The sequence below is a fragment of the Carettochelys insculpta genome, chromosome 14 (assembly GCF_033958435.1).
Source record: "Carettochelys insculpta isolate YL-2023 chromosome 14, ASM3395843v1, whole genome shotgun sequence".
Taxonomy (NCBI): Eukaryota; Metazoa; Chordata; order Testudines; family Carettochelyidae; genus Carettochelys; species Carettochelys insculpta.
The window spans coordinates 42,705,169-42,719,185 of record NC_134150.1 but is presented as its reverse complement, the minus strand read 5'-3'; the positions used below and the strand labels follow the sequence as shown (position 1 = coordinate 42,719,185).

At 60.0% G+C, this 14,017-nt stretch overlaps 2 protein-coding genes across 4 annotated transcripts; one reads left to right on the top strand and one right to left on the bottom strand.

The window, feature by feature from the left end:
- Positions 1-264: 264 nt before the first annotated feature.
- Positions 265-5,525, top strand: SPATA2L (spermatogenesis associated 2 like). Its single transcript, XM_075008832.1, has 3 exons — positions 265-303; positions 1,864-2,176; positions 3,046-5,525. The coding sequence occupies exons 2-3, from the start codon at positions 1,871-1,873 to the stop codon at positions 4,180-4,182; spliced, it is 1,443 nt and encodes a 480-aa protein (XP_074864933.1). The 5' UTR covers positions 265-303; positions 1,864-1,870; the 3' UTR covers positions 4,183-5,525.
- Positions 5,526-5,657: 132 nt separating this feature from the next.
- Positions 5,658-13,634, bottom strand: CDK10 (cyclin dependent kinase 10). Of its 3 annotated transcripts, none has more exons than XM_075008833.1 (14): positions 13,480-13,634; positions 11,528-11,600; positions 11,082-11,153; positions 10,790-10,892; positions 10,549-10,630; positions 9,869-9,936; positions 9,602-9,654; positions 9,388-9,457; positions 8,482-8,541; positions 8,121-8,244; positions 7,907-8,046; positions 7,298-7,350; positions 7,095-7,216; positions 5,658-6,226 (listed from the first exon to the last, which is right to left on the bottom strand). In XM_075008833.1, the coding sequence occupies exons 1-13, from the start codon at positions 13,573-13,575 to the stop codon at positions 7,113-7,115; spliced, it is 1,098 nt and encodes a 365-aa protein (XP_074864934.1). In that variant the 5' UTR covers positions 13,576-13,634; the 3' UTR covers positions 5,658-6,226; positions 7,095-7,112. The 3 variants fall into 3 exon arrangements, with proteins under 3 accessions (XP_074864934.1, XP_074864935.1, XP_074864937.1); XM_075008834.1 differs by lacking the exon at positions 13,480-13,634 and adding an exon at positions 12,860-12,937; XM_075008836.1 differs by lacking the exons at positions 11,528-11,600; positions 13,480-13,634 and having other exon boundaries at positions 10,790-10,978.
- Between the last annotated feature and the right edge of the window lie 383 nt (positions 13,635-14,017).

Below are 14,017 nucleotides of genomic sequence, written 5' to 3'. Positions count from 1 at the left end.
CTGCCCCGGGGGTGGGGGCAGGGGGGTCCTTGTGCTGGGGGGGGCCCTGCACAGGGGTGGGGCCAGGGGGGATCCTCGTGCTGGGGGGCCCTGCACAGGGGCGGTCCCTCGCCCCGGAGGGCCCCGTCCGGCTCCACGTGGTCCCGCAGTTCCCAGATGCAGTCGCAGCGACAGAGGTCGCCCGGCGCCGGCAGGGGGCGCCGCAGAGCCCCGCCTCCCGGCACGTGACCTATGCGGAGGGGGCGGAGCGAGAGGAGCCCGGAAGTTGCTGCCGGCGGCGGAGCGGCGAGGCCCGGGCGGCAGGTGAGCGGGGCGGGCGCCCCCCTTAGCCCGCCGTGGGGCGGGGTCTGTCCGTCTCCCCCGCCCAGCCCCACACGCCGGGGGGCTGGCCCCGCCCCGCCCCGCCCCAGGCAGGGCCCAGCTGCTGGGCAGTGGGGCAGGGCGGCTCCTCCAGCCCCGCCGGGGCACCCGGGCTCTTGCGGTGGGGCTGGATGAGCTGGTGGAAGGGGGCTGGTAGGGCGGGGCGCTGGCGGTGGGAGCTGGGAGGGGGCTGGTTGAGCTGGTGGGAGGGGGTCGGGGGGCTGGCAATGGCAGAGCAGGGGCTGGTTGAGCTGGTGGAAGGGGACTGGCTGGCTGGGCTGGCAGGGGGGGCTGGTTGAGCTGGTGATAGGGGCTGGTTGGGCTGGCAGGGCGGGGGGCTGGCAATGGCAGAGCAGGGGCTGGTTGAGCTGGTGGAAGGGGACTGGCTGGCTGGGCTGGCAGGGGGGGCTGGTTGAGCTGGTGATAGGGGCTGGTTGGGCTGGCAGGGCGGGGGGCTGGCAATGGCAGAGCAGGGGCTGGTTGAGCTGGTGGAAGGGGGCTGGCAGGGTGGGGGGCTGGCAATGGCAGAGCAGGGGCTGGTTGAGCTGGTGGAAGGGGGCTGGCAGGGCGGGGGGCTGGCAATGGCAGAGCAGGGGCTGGTTGAGCTGGTGGAAGGGGGCTGGTGGGGGGGGCCGGCTGAGCTGGCGGGGGGCTGGCAATGGCAGGGCAGGGGGCTGGTTGAGCTGGTGGAAGGGGACTGGTGGGGGGGCTGGCAATGGCAGGGCAGGGGGCTGGTTGAGCTGGTGATAGGGGGCTGGTTGGGCTGGCAGGGTGGGGGGCTGGCAATGGCAGAACAGGGGCTGGTTGAGCTGGTGGAAGGGGACTGGCTGGCTGGGCTGGCAGGGGGGGCTGGTTGAGCTGGTGATAGGGGCTGGTTGGGCTGGCAGGGCGGGGGGCTGGCAATGGCAGAGCAGGGGCTGGTTGAGCTGGTGGAAGGGGGCTGGCAGGGTGGGGGGCTGGCAATGGCAGAGCAGGGGCTGGTTGAGCTGGTGGAAGGGGGCTGGCAGGGCGGGGGGCTGGCAATGGCAGAGCAGGGGCTGGTTGAGCTGGTGGAAGGGGGCTGGTGGGGGGGGCCGGCTGAGCTGGCGGGGGGCTGGCAATGGCAGGGCAGGGGGCTGGTTGAGCTGGTGGAAGGGGACTGGTGGGGGGGCTGGCAATGGCAGGGCAGGGGGCTGGTTGAGCTGGTGATAGGGGGCTGGTTGGGCTGGCAGGGTGGGGGGCTGGCAATGGCAGAACAGGGGCTGGTTGAGCTGGTGGAAGGGGGCTGGCAGGGCGGGGGGCTGGCAATGGCAGAGCAGGGGCTGGTTGAGCTGGTGGAAGGGGGCTGGCAGGGCGGGGGGCTGGCAATGGCAGAGCAGGGGCTGGTTGAGCTGGTGGGGGGGGCCGGCTGAGCTGGCGGGGGGCTGGCAATGGCAGGGCAAGGCAGCCCATATGTGGGTTGCACAGGACTTTCTAGTGTCGCTGTGTGCGCGCTGCCATTCATAGGCTCTGGCTTCTCCCTAGCTCTAGAATGGGCCCCAGCTCCATGCTGCAGCAAGAGTACAGGCGATGTCTAGAGACGGATTTCCAAAGGGGCCACTCTGGGGTCTGCATGGACCTAGCCCTGAAGGACTTGCTGTGGCAGCACCTGTTGGAGGACCCAGAGCTGCACCATGCTCTGCAGAACGACGTCTTTGCCCTGCTCGCCTGCAGCCTTCAAGGCTGGGACGACCTGCCCTCAGCGCTCAGGGGGCTGGCCAGGGCCTTTGAGGTCCTTGAGCTGGCAGCTGTCAATCTGCACCTCTTTCCTTGGCGCAAGGAGTTCAACATGATCAAGGTGAGTGTTGGCTTGCAGTCGTGATCCCACCCACTGCATGGGCATCTCCCTGCGGCTTGCTGGTCAGAGGCGGGGAACTGCTGAGCCAGTGTGGAGGGGCCCTATTGAGCAACTCACTGAAGAGAGAGGACCACTCTGAGGACTTCAGCACAGACACCCAGGGCTGCAAATTCTCCCAAATGCTTGGAACGGTCCCTCACGTAGCTGCTGCTTACCCTTGTGCCAAGACAGACTCAGGAGTTTATTAGAGAGACACCCTCGTTAGTGGGAGAAGTGTGGTACAAACACAGGACAGTAGTCAGGAATTATCCCAGCTGCAGCCTTTGGACAAAGAACCCCCCCACCCCCGGCCCATGAGGGAAACCCCTCGGGGCCTGTCTGAGTTTGCAACTAGAATGCAAAATGGCCGGTGTCGCTGAATGCACGCTCACCACACTGTTGGGGTTCACGCCCACAGTCATCAGGACAGCCTGGGGCTCAGGGTTGGGCAGGACCTGGAAATAGCTAGGTCCATGACGGGAAGGTGGGCTGACATTAGGAGGGGCACCACAGGACCGCGTTTGCCCCAGTCGAACTCTGCTGCCTTCCTGGAGCTGAATTCGCTGGCTCATGGAGGCTGCACTGAGTGTTGTGCCCTACCTGGAAGCTGGTGGTGGCCTGCAGTGAGGATGCTTTAGGCTGTTGGGTCGGGCCTGGGAATTCAAAGTGTTCTCAGGCTGCCACAGACTTGGTGATGCTGACTGCTCCCAGGCCAGCTGATTGCTCCTTGTCAGCTCTTGTGTGGCAGAGCCAAGGGTGGTGAGCTCACCTGGTTAGACCAGCTGGGAAGCAGCTGTGTGCTCACTAAAAACATGCTGCTTGTGTTGCAGACCTTCTCAGGGGTGTACGTGCACTCCCTGCAGGCGGTGCTGTCAGACACGGACATTGCCAATTGCTTCCACCGCATGGGCTACTTTAAGAGAGACGACCATCACCTCATCATGTCCCATCCACCTTCGGGAGCTGAGCTTGTCCAAGCTGCCTGCAGTTTCTTTGCAGCCAGGGTGGAGTGTGAGATCCTGGGGGAGATACTTTGGAAGCTGGGGCCATGCCGAGTGTCTCCTGAGGACCTGCTGCAGGTGCGAAGGGGAACCAGGGCCCTGGATGACTGCGTGAAGAGCCTGCAGAGACTTGCTAGTTGGCCAAAAGGCAGAGAGCCTGGAGCCCAGGTAGCTCCTGGCTGTCCTGAAAGCATCGATCTCTACCGGGATGTGCTGGAAAGTCCAGAGTCTTTGAACTTATACAGTAGCCCCATGGGGGCCAGGCTGCAATCCTCCCCATGGGGTTTGTCCTCCCAGGAGGGGCACAGGTCTCTGACCTGGCAACAGAGGCCCCAGCTGTGGAGTGAGGCGGTTGGAGGACTTTGTCCTGAGGCTCACAAGGGAAATGAGGGAAAGGTCTGGGACAAATGGGAGGCTAGTGAGTCTGACTGGGAGCAGCCTTATGGAAATGGGCCTGATCCAGAGGCTGCGTCCTTCTCTTTCATCTGCCTGAGACAGGAGCTTAGCAGGGTCAGTGACTCGGTCTCTCTTAAGTATGTGAGCGGCACAAACCCCTCTCTGAGCTCCCCTTCCCATGCAGTGCTCGAGCCAAGGGGAGCAGCAAGCTGCACAAAGCCCTGTTCCACTAGCAAGGCTATGCCTTCCGAGTACAGAGCTGCCCACATCTGGCCCCAGGCTGCAGAGAGACCCTGGGAGCTGCCGCCTGCTGCCCCAGGGCTGGAGGGTAATGGAAGGGACGTGAGGGGGGGACCCTGCTACCAGCTGCATTCGTGCCTGACCCAAGGTGCTCTCCCCTCCTACTGCTGTGCCACGTGCTGCCTGCTCCACAGCAGGGGCTGCGATGCTGTGCAGGCCTGCCAGAGCCACTCCCTGCAGGAGCTGCACAGCGAGAAGCAGAAGCGGCTGTGGTTGCAGAGGACCGAGGTGGACATGCTGCTGAATGAAGGCTACGGGGCTCGGCCCTAGCTCTGGGATGTGCTGCGGGACACGCCCACCAAGTCCTCTCTCTGGGGAAAACTCAGGGGCTCCTTGCCAGGGCTGCTGCTCTAGAAGCCTTTGGGGGTGGAGCTGCTGCTCTTCCCTTCCCTGGCCCCATAGACCAGCGCTCTGCAGAGACTTGCCTGCACCCTCCCTGGCTGTCACTGCCCACACTACCCCTCCTCCCTCCCAAGTGCTGGGAGCTACCGCCAGGGGTTACCCTCCGCTGTGTCTCTGCGTCGCAGCTCTCGCTTCCCTTTGCTGGAGGAACTGGGCTTGGCAGGACGGCCTGAAGTCTCGGCCTTCGGGAAGGAGGAGGAGAAACGAGACACTTGCTTTTCACGGAAGTGCTGCAGCGCATTGAGTCCCCTCAGGCTGGGGCTGACGCTTCAGCTCCATGGTTAGCAGAGTCCTGGGGCTTCAGTTCCCATCTCGCTGTGGCTCAGCTCTGAGCGCTCAGGTCTCTAGTCCTCGGCCCACCTCTCTGCTTGCACCTTTCCCGGGAAGGCGGCGAGGGCTGTGGGTTGGAGCCGAGCTGCTCCCTCCGGTGGCACGGGCGTTGGCTCAGGGAAGTGAGTGCCCACCCTTCTCCTGTGCGCGCACACCCACCCCGCTGGAGACTCGCAGGCAGCAGCATGTTGGGACCCAGGCAAGCTGATCAGAAGGGGACCTGCCTGCTGCTTCCGCCCGTGGGGTGGGCAGGGCCCCCTCATGCTGTTCAGAGTAGCACTGCCTGGGCCCCCGACTCCAGCTCAGGGAGGGGAAGCTGAGAATGCAGGGGCCTCCCCTGGTTCCAGTGGGAGGCAGCTGAACTCAGCACCAGCAGCTCCACACAGCTGCCCTGACAGCCCCCTCCATGCCAAATGCAGCCGTGATGGGTGAAGGAGAACACACGACCTCATGGCCTCTCTGCTGGGTACGGCCCTAGCAGGTAACCCCAACCTGTTGTGCTCTGCTGACAACGAGGCGTCTAGCACCTCCGCTGTTACTCAATAAAGCGGTTTCCTTGCTAGGGTGGTATTCTGTCTGCTGGGCAGGGTGAGGGAGCAGGAGCTGCACTGGCTCAGCTGGGGCCCCGTCATGCCATCGGCTCATCAGCAGTGGTGCTTGCTTCAGGCTGCCATGTCTTTAGCTGGCTGATGCAGGTGGCGCTCTCAGTAGCAGGGTGCGCCAGGAAGCTGTGCCTACCGATGCTGCTGAGGGGGCAGCATCACAGGAGAACAAACCAGAAGCTGGGAGACCTCGTCGCGAGGCTGGCTGAGGGAGCACACCAAGCGGTGCCCCTGCCCTGCAGCGAAGCTGTCCCAGTGAGCTGGGGCTCCACTGTGCTCCGTGGGGAGAGGTCGGAGCGAAGTCCTGTTCCCAGGGCTGCTGTGCCAGGAGAGCTGCGATGCCGAGAGCGCTCTGGCTGAGATGCTGCGCGAAGGGCAGCCACTCCTGTCTCGGTACACAAGCTAGCTGGCCAGGAGACACTAACGTGTTTATTGAGGGCAGGTTGACATTCACCGCGAGGAAGAACAACGGGGGACTTTCTTCTGGGCAGTGAGGGGGAAAGGTCTGCAGTGCAGCTTCCAGCTTGTAACAGCCCAGCAGCCACGTGTGACTGGCTGACACCTCTTGTCACTCACTGCCCACCTCTGGGGCAAGGCAAACACTGCAGGGCTTCCAGCTCACACTCACCGACTGCCGGGTAGCAGCTCCTACCCAAGAGCTGAGTGATGAGCCAGCTGCCCTGAAGGCGGTGACTGGAGAAGGAAGCAGGGTCGATGCTGAGTTTGCCCTGACAGCTCTCTTGGCACAGAGATGATAGAACAGCATGTCCCTAGAACGTGATCCAAGAAACCGTTCCCTACTCTTAGCCGGTGCTGGGCTGCCAGCCGCGGGCAGCCTGAGAATACCGACAGCCCAAGAGAATCTTGTTGTGCATCTGCCTTGGGTCCTACAGCAGCTGGTTACAAACCCTTGTTCTGGTCCCAACACGTTCCTGTCCTCTGCTTAGATGTCCCCTTTACCCCAGAGCGTCTTTGTAAACCTTAAACAGAGGAACACAAGTTAATGCTTTATCCACGTGGCAGGGGGATGCAGACGGACTGGCTGGGCTGTTGCCATCTGGAGGACACTGACTTCTGGTGAATGGGGTGGGAACTTATGATCCTCCAAAGCATGGCCTGAGCCCTGTGGTGTGGGACATCTGATCAAAACCACATGCTGCCTTGGAGGCAGCGGAGCTGGGCCCCAGGCTGGGAGAGCTGGAGACAGCATGCTCTCTCAGAGGCTGGGAAGAGCACCTCCAACCCATGGTACCACGCACTGCCTGTAAGGAGGCTTTCATCAGCCGGAGTGTAATCAGGCTAAACGTCTCAGGGATTAAATCCTGGCACTGAAGTGGCAAATAAGAGGGAGCAGATGCCATCTGGGGTCAGAGCAGTGCACTGGCTGGGAGGATCCCATCTGCAAATTCTCAGAGGGTCTGTGCCTTTCCCATCAGGGCTCCTCTCCTGGCATGGACGTGGCAGAACTGGCCCCATCTTTTACAAGCAGGTTACTCTGAGAATCCTTGGGCAGAAAGAGAAGTGGGGCAGCCCGTGAGTGCTTCGGCCTCCAGTCACCTGCAGTTCTGCAGAGCCCCAGCACCAGCCCCTGCCAGCCACGACAATCTCAACCCCGGAGAGGGCACAAGGGCTGGAGGACTAGATAGTCCTGTGCGTGAGGAGCCTCAGGAAGGCAGCGGGGGAAGTGGCAGGGCTGAGGCACTGGCAAAGCTGGGGAGGGGCTTGGAGTGCGTCTGCTGTGGGACCTGCAGTCTCCCCAGCACTTGGTTCACTCTGGACTGACACGTCTAAGCCTGCCCCGGTGTGTTACTGGCTCTGACTCCAAGGGACAGAGAGAACAGCTCCTACCTGGCAGGATGTGCAGCCTCAGGGCTTGCTGCGCTTGCCCTGGCTCTCCGCCCCAGTGCTGACAGAAGCTGCTCGCTTGTTGCGATGGTGGGGGAAGGTGGGCATGAGCTCTGGTTCGCAGGCTGGAGAGACGGGGAGAGGACGTAAGCCTCAGGGAGGGCTCCGAGTCCCGCAGGCCCCAGCAGCATGGGGGAAGCACTTACGCAAGGGCTTTTCTTTGAAGTAGGAGCTCTCCAGGCAGTCTCCCGCGGTGGCCCTGGGCAAGCAAACACAGGTGAAGGGAAGTCCATCGTCTCCTGCAAGCACTCCCACCGCTTCTTGAGGAAGCCTCTGTCTAGGTGAGACCTTCCTTTCACCCAAGCGGCTCAGCAGAGCTGTGGCCCGGCTGCTGTTGCTTTCCCATCCACAGGGACAAAGCACAGTACGTCCCATGCTGGCCTCTTTCAGCACAATCCATGGGCCCCTGCCTGTCCTCCGGCACTGGGCCACTGCAACTCCCTCCCATAGCAGTCAGGCACACCCACAGCCTGGGGGGAAAGCAGGGCAGCCACACAGCAGGAACTGGCACTGCTCCTTATGCACAGCTGGTCTCGCTGCTTTGCCTTGATCTGCTCTGCCCTCAGCGATGAGCTAACTACAGTGTAAACAAGCCCGCAGCTTGGGCAATGGGGCTCCTAGCAGCCGTCAGCTCCTCCACACGTCGCAGCTAGAAGTGATCCCGGCCCAGCAGAAGGTGGCAGGAGCCACAGCCAGCCCACACGCTGCAGAGTCCAGGCCCCACGTCACTCCAGGGCCTGTAGATGGCTTTTTACCTTTTCCTGGGGTCATACATGAAGAGGAAGTTGAGCAGGCGAAGGCCAGCCTCCGACAGCCACGGGAACTTATGCTTCAGGTTGTTGTACGGCTGCTTCCGCAGAGTGTACTGGCTCACCAGGGGGAGCTTGGAGAAGCCCTGGCAGGAAAGGAGACACGCGTCAGTGTCAAGGAAAGGAGTGGCAGGGCAGGGGATGCACAGCGAGTACTTACCGGCCAGATGTTTTCATTGGGCGTCCCAAGGAGCTGCACTATCAGGTCAATCTGCTGGATCTCCGAGCTACCTGGCAGTAATGGCTTGTGGGCTAGCAACTCCGCCAGGATACATCCCACTGCCCTGGGGAGGGAACAGCCCTCCTGGGTTAGTGGGAAGCATCAGGCTGCTCCTCCTTTGCCCCCACTGCTGTGGGCACACGTTGGCCCTGAATCAGCATGAGGCCACGATACAGTCGTGAATGTGGCTTCCTGAAGTACTGAGCTCTTGCCCTGACCCCAGCCAGGCACCTGGATGTTCCCCAGCTAGTTCTGCAAACTCCTGGCAAGCGTGTTACTCTCCAGTGCGAGATTCCCTTACCACATATCTATGCCTGTGGTCTGGGTCGTTGTTCCCAGCAGCAGCTCTGGGGCCCGGTACCTGTGCAACGCAGAAAGGACAGAAGCTACTCAGAGAGCGACCACGTTACTGTTCAGGCCTAGCAGGATACCCTGCAGCCAGAGCCACGCAACAGCACAAGGGGGCTGATGCGCCATACTCCACTGCCGAGGCCCCGCCTGGTTTATCTAGCAACAGACAGGTCAGAGCAGGAAGGCAGTTTCTGCCATGTGGGCAGTGTTCCACTATGGGAGCAGGTTGTGAGTGCCTGATCCAGTCACACTACCCTCAAGCAGCTGAGCATGAGCCCTCAGTGCAACACCATGCCAGAAAGTCTAATGTGATCCTTCAGGGGACAGACAGGGAAAAGCAAAAGGGAGCTGATTTTGCCTCCGTGCGGCTTGAGTGAGACCAAGACTGGCCTCCTGCATCCAATCCAGGGGGATGAAAAACTGGAGAGGGCAGGAGTCACAAAATCGATCTGAGGGCTAGAGAAAAGGCCATGCAACAAAGGACTTGCAAAGCCCCATCTGTTCAGTTGATCACTGGCTGCCTGTCTCCCCATTCTCAGCATTGCTCTGAATGGAGGACAAGACAACACGCTTAACAGCGCTCCCTGGGACACACAGCACCCTAGGGCCAGAGCTTAGGAGGAAGTAGCAGCCTCGGCACTGCTGCTACAGGAGGGAGCTGAGCTTACAGTTGATGTGAAGGGGTCAGGGAGCCAGAGCATCAGAGAGCCGAACCCATGCAGGAATTGCCAACCCAAAACGTGCCCCCAGTGCTTCCTGTTGTCTCATTCACCCAGACTGACTCTGGGACTGGCCCACGGCCCCCGAGCAGTCCACGAGATGGTGACCCGCTCAGGACTAAGCAGAGCCTACTCACCACAGGGTGACAACTTTAGGGGTCATGGGTTTTTGTGGCACCCCATGAGCACGAGCCAGCCCAAAATCCGCTGCAAAAGAGGGAAGATTCCAGGTCAAAAAGCAGGCCAGCTACCGCCCTTGCCGCTGCATTACAAAGTGAGGCGAAAGCCAGAGCATCTGCAGAGCCAGAGCTGTGCTTGCAATGGGGACAGGCGGTTATGAGGGGAGCTCACCAATTTTCACGCAGCCTTTATCAGTCATGAGCAGGTTAGACACTTTCAGATCCCTGCCATCAGAAAGAAGCCAGTTACTGACGGCTGTTTTCAGAACAATGCTTCGCCTAGGGCCATTCCATGCTGGCCAAGAGGGCCTCCCCCTGCCCCACTGAGAGCCGAGCAAACAGCCCTAGTGGCATAACCAGCTCCCAGTGTCCAGTCTGTTACCCAGAGCCCCTCACACACAATCCCTTTACCCACAGTGCTTTTCACTTCGCCCCTTACCTGTGGATGATGAAGTTCTCATGGAGGTACTGAAGGCCCTTGAGTACCTGTAAGATGATACACTTCACCTGTGAGCACAGAAGGACAGCATTAGCAAGACAGCATCACATGAGCACTTCCCATATACGTGCCCTCAACACTCTAGTATCCCAGCACCTTCCAGTCCTGCTTTAAGCAATGTGACTAGCAGCTGATGTCCTGGTTCACTTTGTGCAGAAGCCTAAGGTCAATGCAAAGCCATGCACCCTAGTTTGGAGCCCACGACCCAAAACATTGTAACAAAGGGGTGTTCTAAGTGCAGAGGTGCTAACATAGTTTAATGCAGGCAGCCGGCACTGCCCTGTATCACAGAGAGCCAAGAGGTGTAAATGGTCTATTCTCTGCTAGACAGGGAACAGAGGTAACCAGGTTATGATTAAATCAATTCATATGACCTGGTGACTGACAGCCAGTTTAGACTGGTATCTTTCTCTCAGCATCCACCAACTAGGCACTGCCGATTCAAGCCGCCTCTGTGCCCTGGGCTATGAGGCAATGCTGCAGCAGCCTGAGATGCTCTGGAATCTGTTTCCTTGCTTTAAGCTGAACAGCACACACAGGCAGCCAGCTCGCACTGGCAAGAGCCACAGCACCCTCTTACACAGCTGGGAGTGGTGTGTACTGACACAATGCTCCTGTACCTGAGCCTCAGAAAAGGGAGTCTGCATGTTCTCGAGAAGGCTGGCAAGATCCTGTTCACAGTAACCCATCACCAGGAAAATGCTGCAGGAGACACAGACCACAGTCAGTCCTTGTGCTGGCAACCCCCACAGGTCATCCCACTACCATTCCTGCAAAGGGCAGGGACAGTGCTGTGACACAGGGCACATATGGGGTGCGGGGGAGAGGACATGTAAAGGTTCAGTACTATGGGACCGTTACCTCTCCAGATGGTTCCCCACAACCACCTCCTTCAGTTCCACAATATTGGGGTGCCGTAGCTCCAGAAGTAGGGTGATCTCCCGCAGACTGCTGATGGGGATTCCTGCCAAGAGTGGTACTTGAGCCATGCGTTAGAACTCCCGCTCCAGTTCCCTGGCCTGACCTGAGTCCTGATGCGGCTGTGCAGGGCTAACCACAAGTCTGAACTTAAGAGAGCTCTCCCCCCGCTCAAATCCCAGCTTTACTGCAGAGCTTGCTGGGAAGAGCAACTCTCCTTCTCCTCTCCCCTTACCATCTTTCTCCTTGTCCATCCGCACCTTCTTCAGTGCCACAATCTCATCCGTCTGGGTATCTCGAGCACGGTCTGTAACACACACCGTGTGGTCAGTCCCTGGGAGCCTCACCACAAAGCCAATACCTGATCCGCCACGAACGCTGGTTACCAAGTGAACTAACTATCCTCTTGCAACACAGTGGGGAGGTTAGGGGGAATAATGTTGACACCCCGCACTCCCACCGATGTACTCATCACTGAGAAACAGACAAGCTCCTGGAAGATGGGCTTCAGCTTGCTGTGCAGCTGCCTTTACACCCAGAGACTGTGCCACTGAGCATCTTCCAGTGTCTGGGTCATGAGGTATTGCTGTCAGCACCACACCACACCTCCCCCCCCCCACACACGCTGGCTACAGCAAACTGGCTGCCGGTCCTGAAGCATGAAGCACATACAACACTTACACACAATGCCGTAGGTCCCTTCCCCAATTCGATTCAGCTTCTCAAACTCCTTCACGCTCCGGCACCTTCCCAGCTGAAAGCAGAGAGCCATGTCACACACAGATGCCCTTCCATGCTGCCTCTCCATAGCTGGGGCTCAACAGTTAGAGCTTATGGCTTTCACTGTGATGCTAGTTTTATCTGGAGCTCTCCAGGAGCTGGAATATGTCATTGCTGCCAGACTGACGCACAGCTGTGTACCGCCATCCGGGAACACGATAAGTATTAACTATCTTGCTAAATGGACAGCTGAAAGTTGCTCAACTATGTGTGCTGAGCACATTGTTTTTGCTATTGTTTAAACAATGGAGAAACATCAGTACCTTTTGAAATATCAAATCGTACAAAGCAATTGCTCCTCTCCTGTTCAACATCCACTTTTCAACGATGCTGTTAGTTGCTTTCAAGGACTGCCCATTGGGCATACCTATTCAGCTCCAAACAGATGGCAGTAGTTTCACTCCCTGCAGACTTCAGACTCACACTAAAGTGGTTACTAAACTCCCCATGACCTTCTGTTTGCTGATGACTGTGCATTGTTGGCTCACTCAGCAAAGGACACACAGGAACTTTTCTCACTGCTCTGGACTCACAGTGAGCCTCCAGGAGACAGAAGTTATGCCTCAGCCTGTCTGGAAAGAGCCCAGCACTCCAGAGATCACTGCTGCTAGTACAGTCCTTAAGCGTGTTGACAAATTCTGCTTCCTCAGAAGCATTCTGTCCTCTAGTATAAACATGGATCATCGCGTAGCTGTTCAGCGCTGCCTTTGGATAACTGACCCAATGCCTATGGAATGGCCATGGTATTAAATTCCATACCCAGGCAGCAGTTTATCAGGCTGTTGTCCTGACTACCCTGCTGTATGGCTCGGAGTCATGGACGATATATTGCCACCATGTGCTGTCTGAGGAAGATCGCCCACGTGAATTGGTGAGACAAAACTCCTAACACAGAGGTTCTTAAGCTGTGTGGTGTTATGGGCATGGAAGCAATGCTTACAAACAGCTTCACTAGATTGGTCATGCTGTGAGGAGGGATGACACACATATACCAAAGACGGTTTTCTGTGAACAGCCTGCTCATGGAAAGAGCTCTATTGGTGGTCAGTATAAGCACTATAAAGACATCTTAAAGGCCAACGTGAAGTCATGCTCCATGTCTCCCAATGCTCGGAAAACTCTAGTTCAGGACACATTGTCCCGGTGGCAAACCAATGTACAGGCTCTTAATTGCTTCAAGAGTCAGCACATCCGGGCCCTACAGGAAAAGCACAGGATCCGAAAAGAACGTACAACGCCCGCAGTTGGTGTCTTTTTATGTGACATCTGCAATCTGCTCCGGCGATCAAGGATTGGTTGAGTTGCTCACAATGGCATCCAAGATGAGGTCCGCCAATTGACGGCTCAGCCCCAGATCAGCACAGTCTTACCGCTACAGGCTAGAATAACGTGACAGCCTTGAGACGGCAAAGGCGAGAGCTTCAGCAAGGCCCGGGGCGCCACGCTACAAGCGCAGCACTAATGCAGCGCTGGTGGGAACATCACTGTTTGGACACAGACTGGTGCCATTGATTTGCTTTGCGCCCCGCACCCGCACCCGCTACCGCTGAGCCGAGCCCGGCCTCTGGCCAGGCGCTCCCAACCCCGCGTTTGCAGACACACGCCGCCGTCGTTTCCCCGCACGCTTTGCGCCACGGCCCCTGCCCGGCGGGGACGGAAGCCATGTGCACACTGGGTCCCAGGGGGCTGCACCGCCACCACCGCGGTCACCCCGCAACCAGGCGGGCTGCGGCTGCACAGCTCCTCCCAGCTGTCGGGGCGGGGGCTAAGGATGGACCCGCCCCGCCCCCAGCCCAGCGCCCCCCACCCCGCGGCTCCCGCGCACGACGGGGCGGGGGCGGGGCTCGGCTCACCCTGTCCTCGGGGGGCACGGGGAAGAAGCCCCCGCCGCGCAGGCGCCGGAGGCGCAGCACCTCCGGCTCCTGCTCGGGAGCAGCGCCCTCCGCCATGCGACGGGAGCCGCGCGCCCCACCAGTGCGCACGCGCGCCCGCCGCCTCTCCGCCGCGCAGGCGCAGGAGAGGCAGTGGCTTGGCCCGGCCTCCCCGCCCAGGCCCTAGCAACGGTTGCTAGGCCGGGCTGGGGAAAGAGCAGGCTGAGGCGGCGGGGGAGGGGCTGACCGCAGCTGTCAAGTACCACGAGGGGCGGACAGCGCCGAGGGCAGGGCAGGAGCAAGGGGCGTGTCCAGCGCAGCGCAGGCGCGGAGGCTCCTCCCAGCTCTCCTCTGCGCACGCGGTGCCGGGGCGCGTGGCCCTGCCGTGCGGGCAGGGGACCGGACGTGACGACCTCTCGAGGTTCCTTCCGGTTCCGCGTCTCCCGGGGGTGCCCGGCCCGGCAGAAGGGAAGTCAGCGGCGGTCAGCGAGGCGCGGTGGGGTGGAGGGGGGGGGGAAGG

Bases quoted from the DNA above. Each gene is read 5' to 3' on its own strand.
- SPATA2L (XM_075008832.1), top strand. From the start codon at position 1,871: ATGGGCCCCAGCTCCATGCTGCAGCAAGAGTACAGGCGATGTCTAGAG. The intron at 2,177-3,045 runs GTGAGTGTTGGC...CTTGTGTTGCAG, and splicing joins AGGAGTTCAACATGATCAAG to ACCTTCTCAGGGGTGTACGT.
- CDK10 (XM_075008833.1), bottom strand. From the start codon at position 13,575: ATGGCGGAGGGCGCTGCTCCCGAGCAGGAGCCGGAGGTGCTGCGCCTC. The intron at 9,937-10,548 runs GTACAGGAGCAT...CTGTGCTCACAG, and splicing joins CTCCCTTTTCTGAGGCTCAG to GTGAAGTGTATCATCTTACA. The intron at 9,458-9,601 runs GTGAGCTCCCCT...CCTCTTTTGCAG, and splicing joins TAAAGGCTGCGTGAAAATTG to CGGATTTTGGGCTGGCTCGT.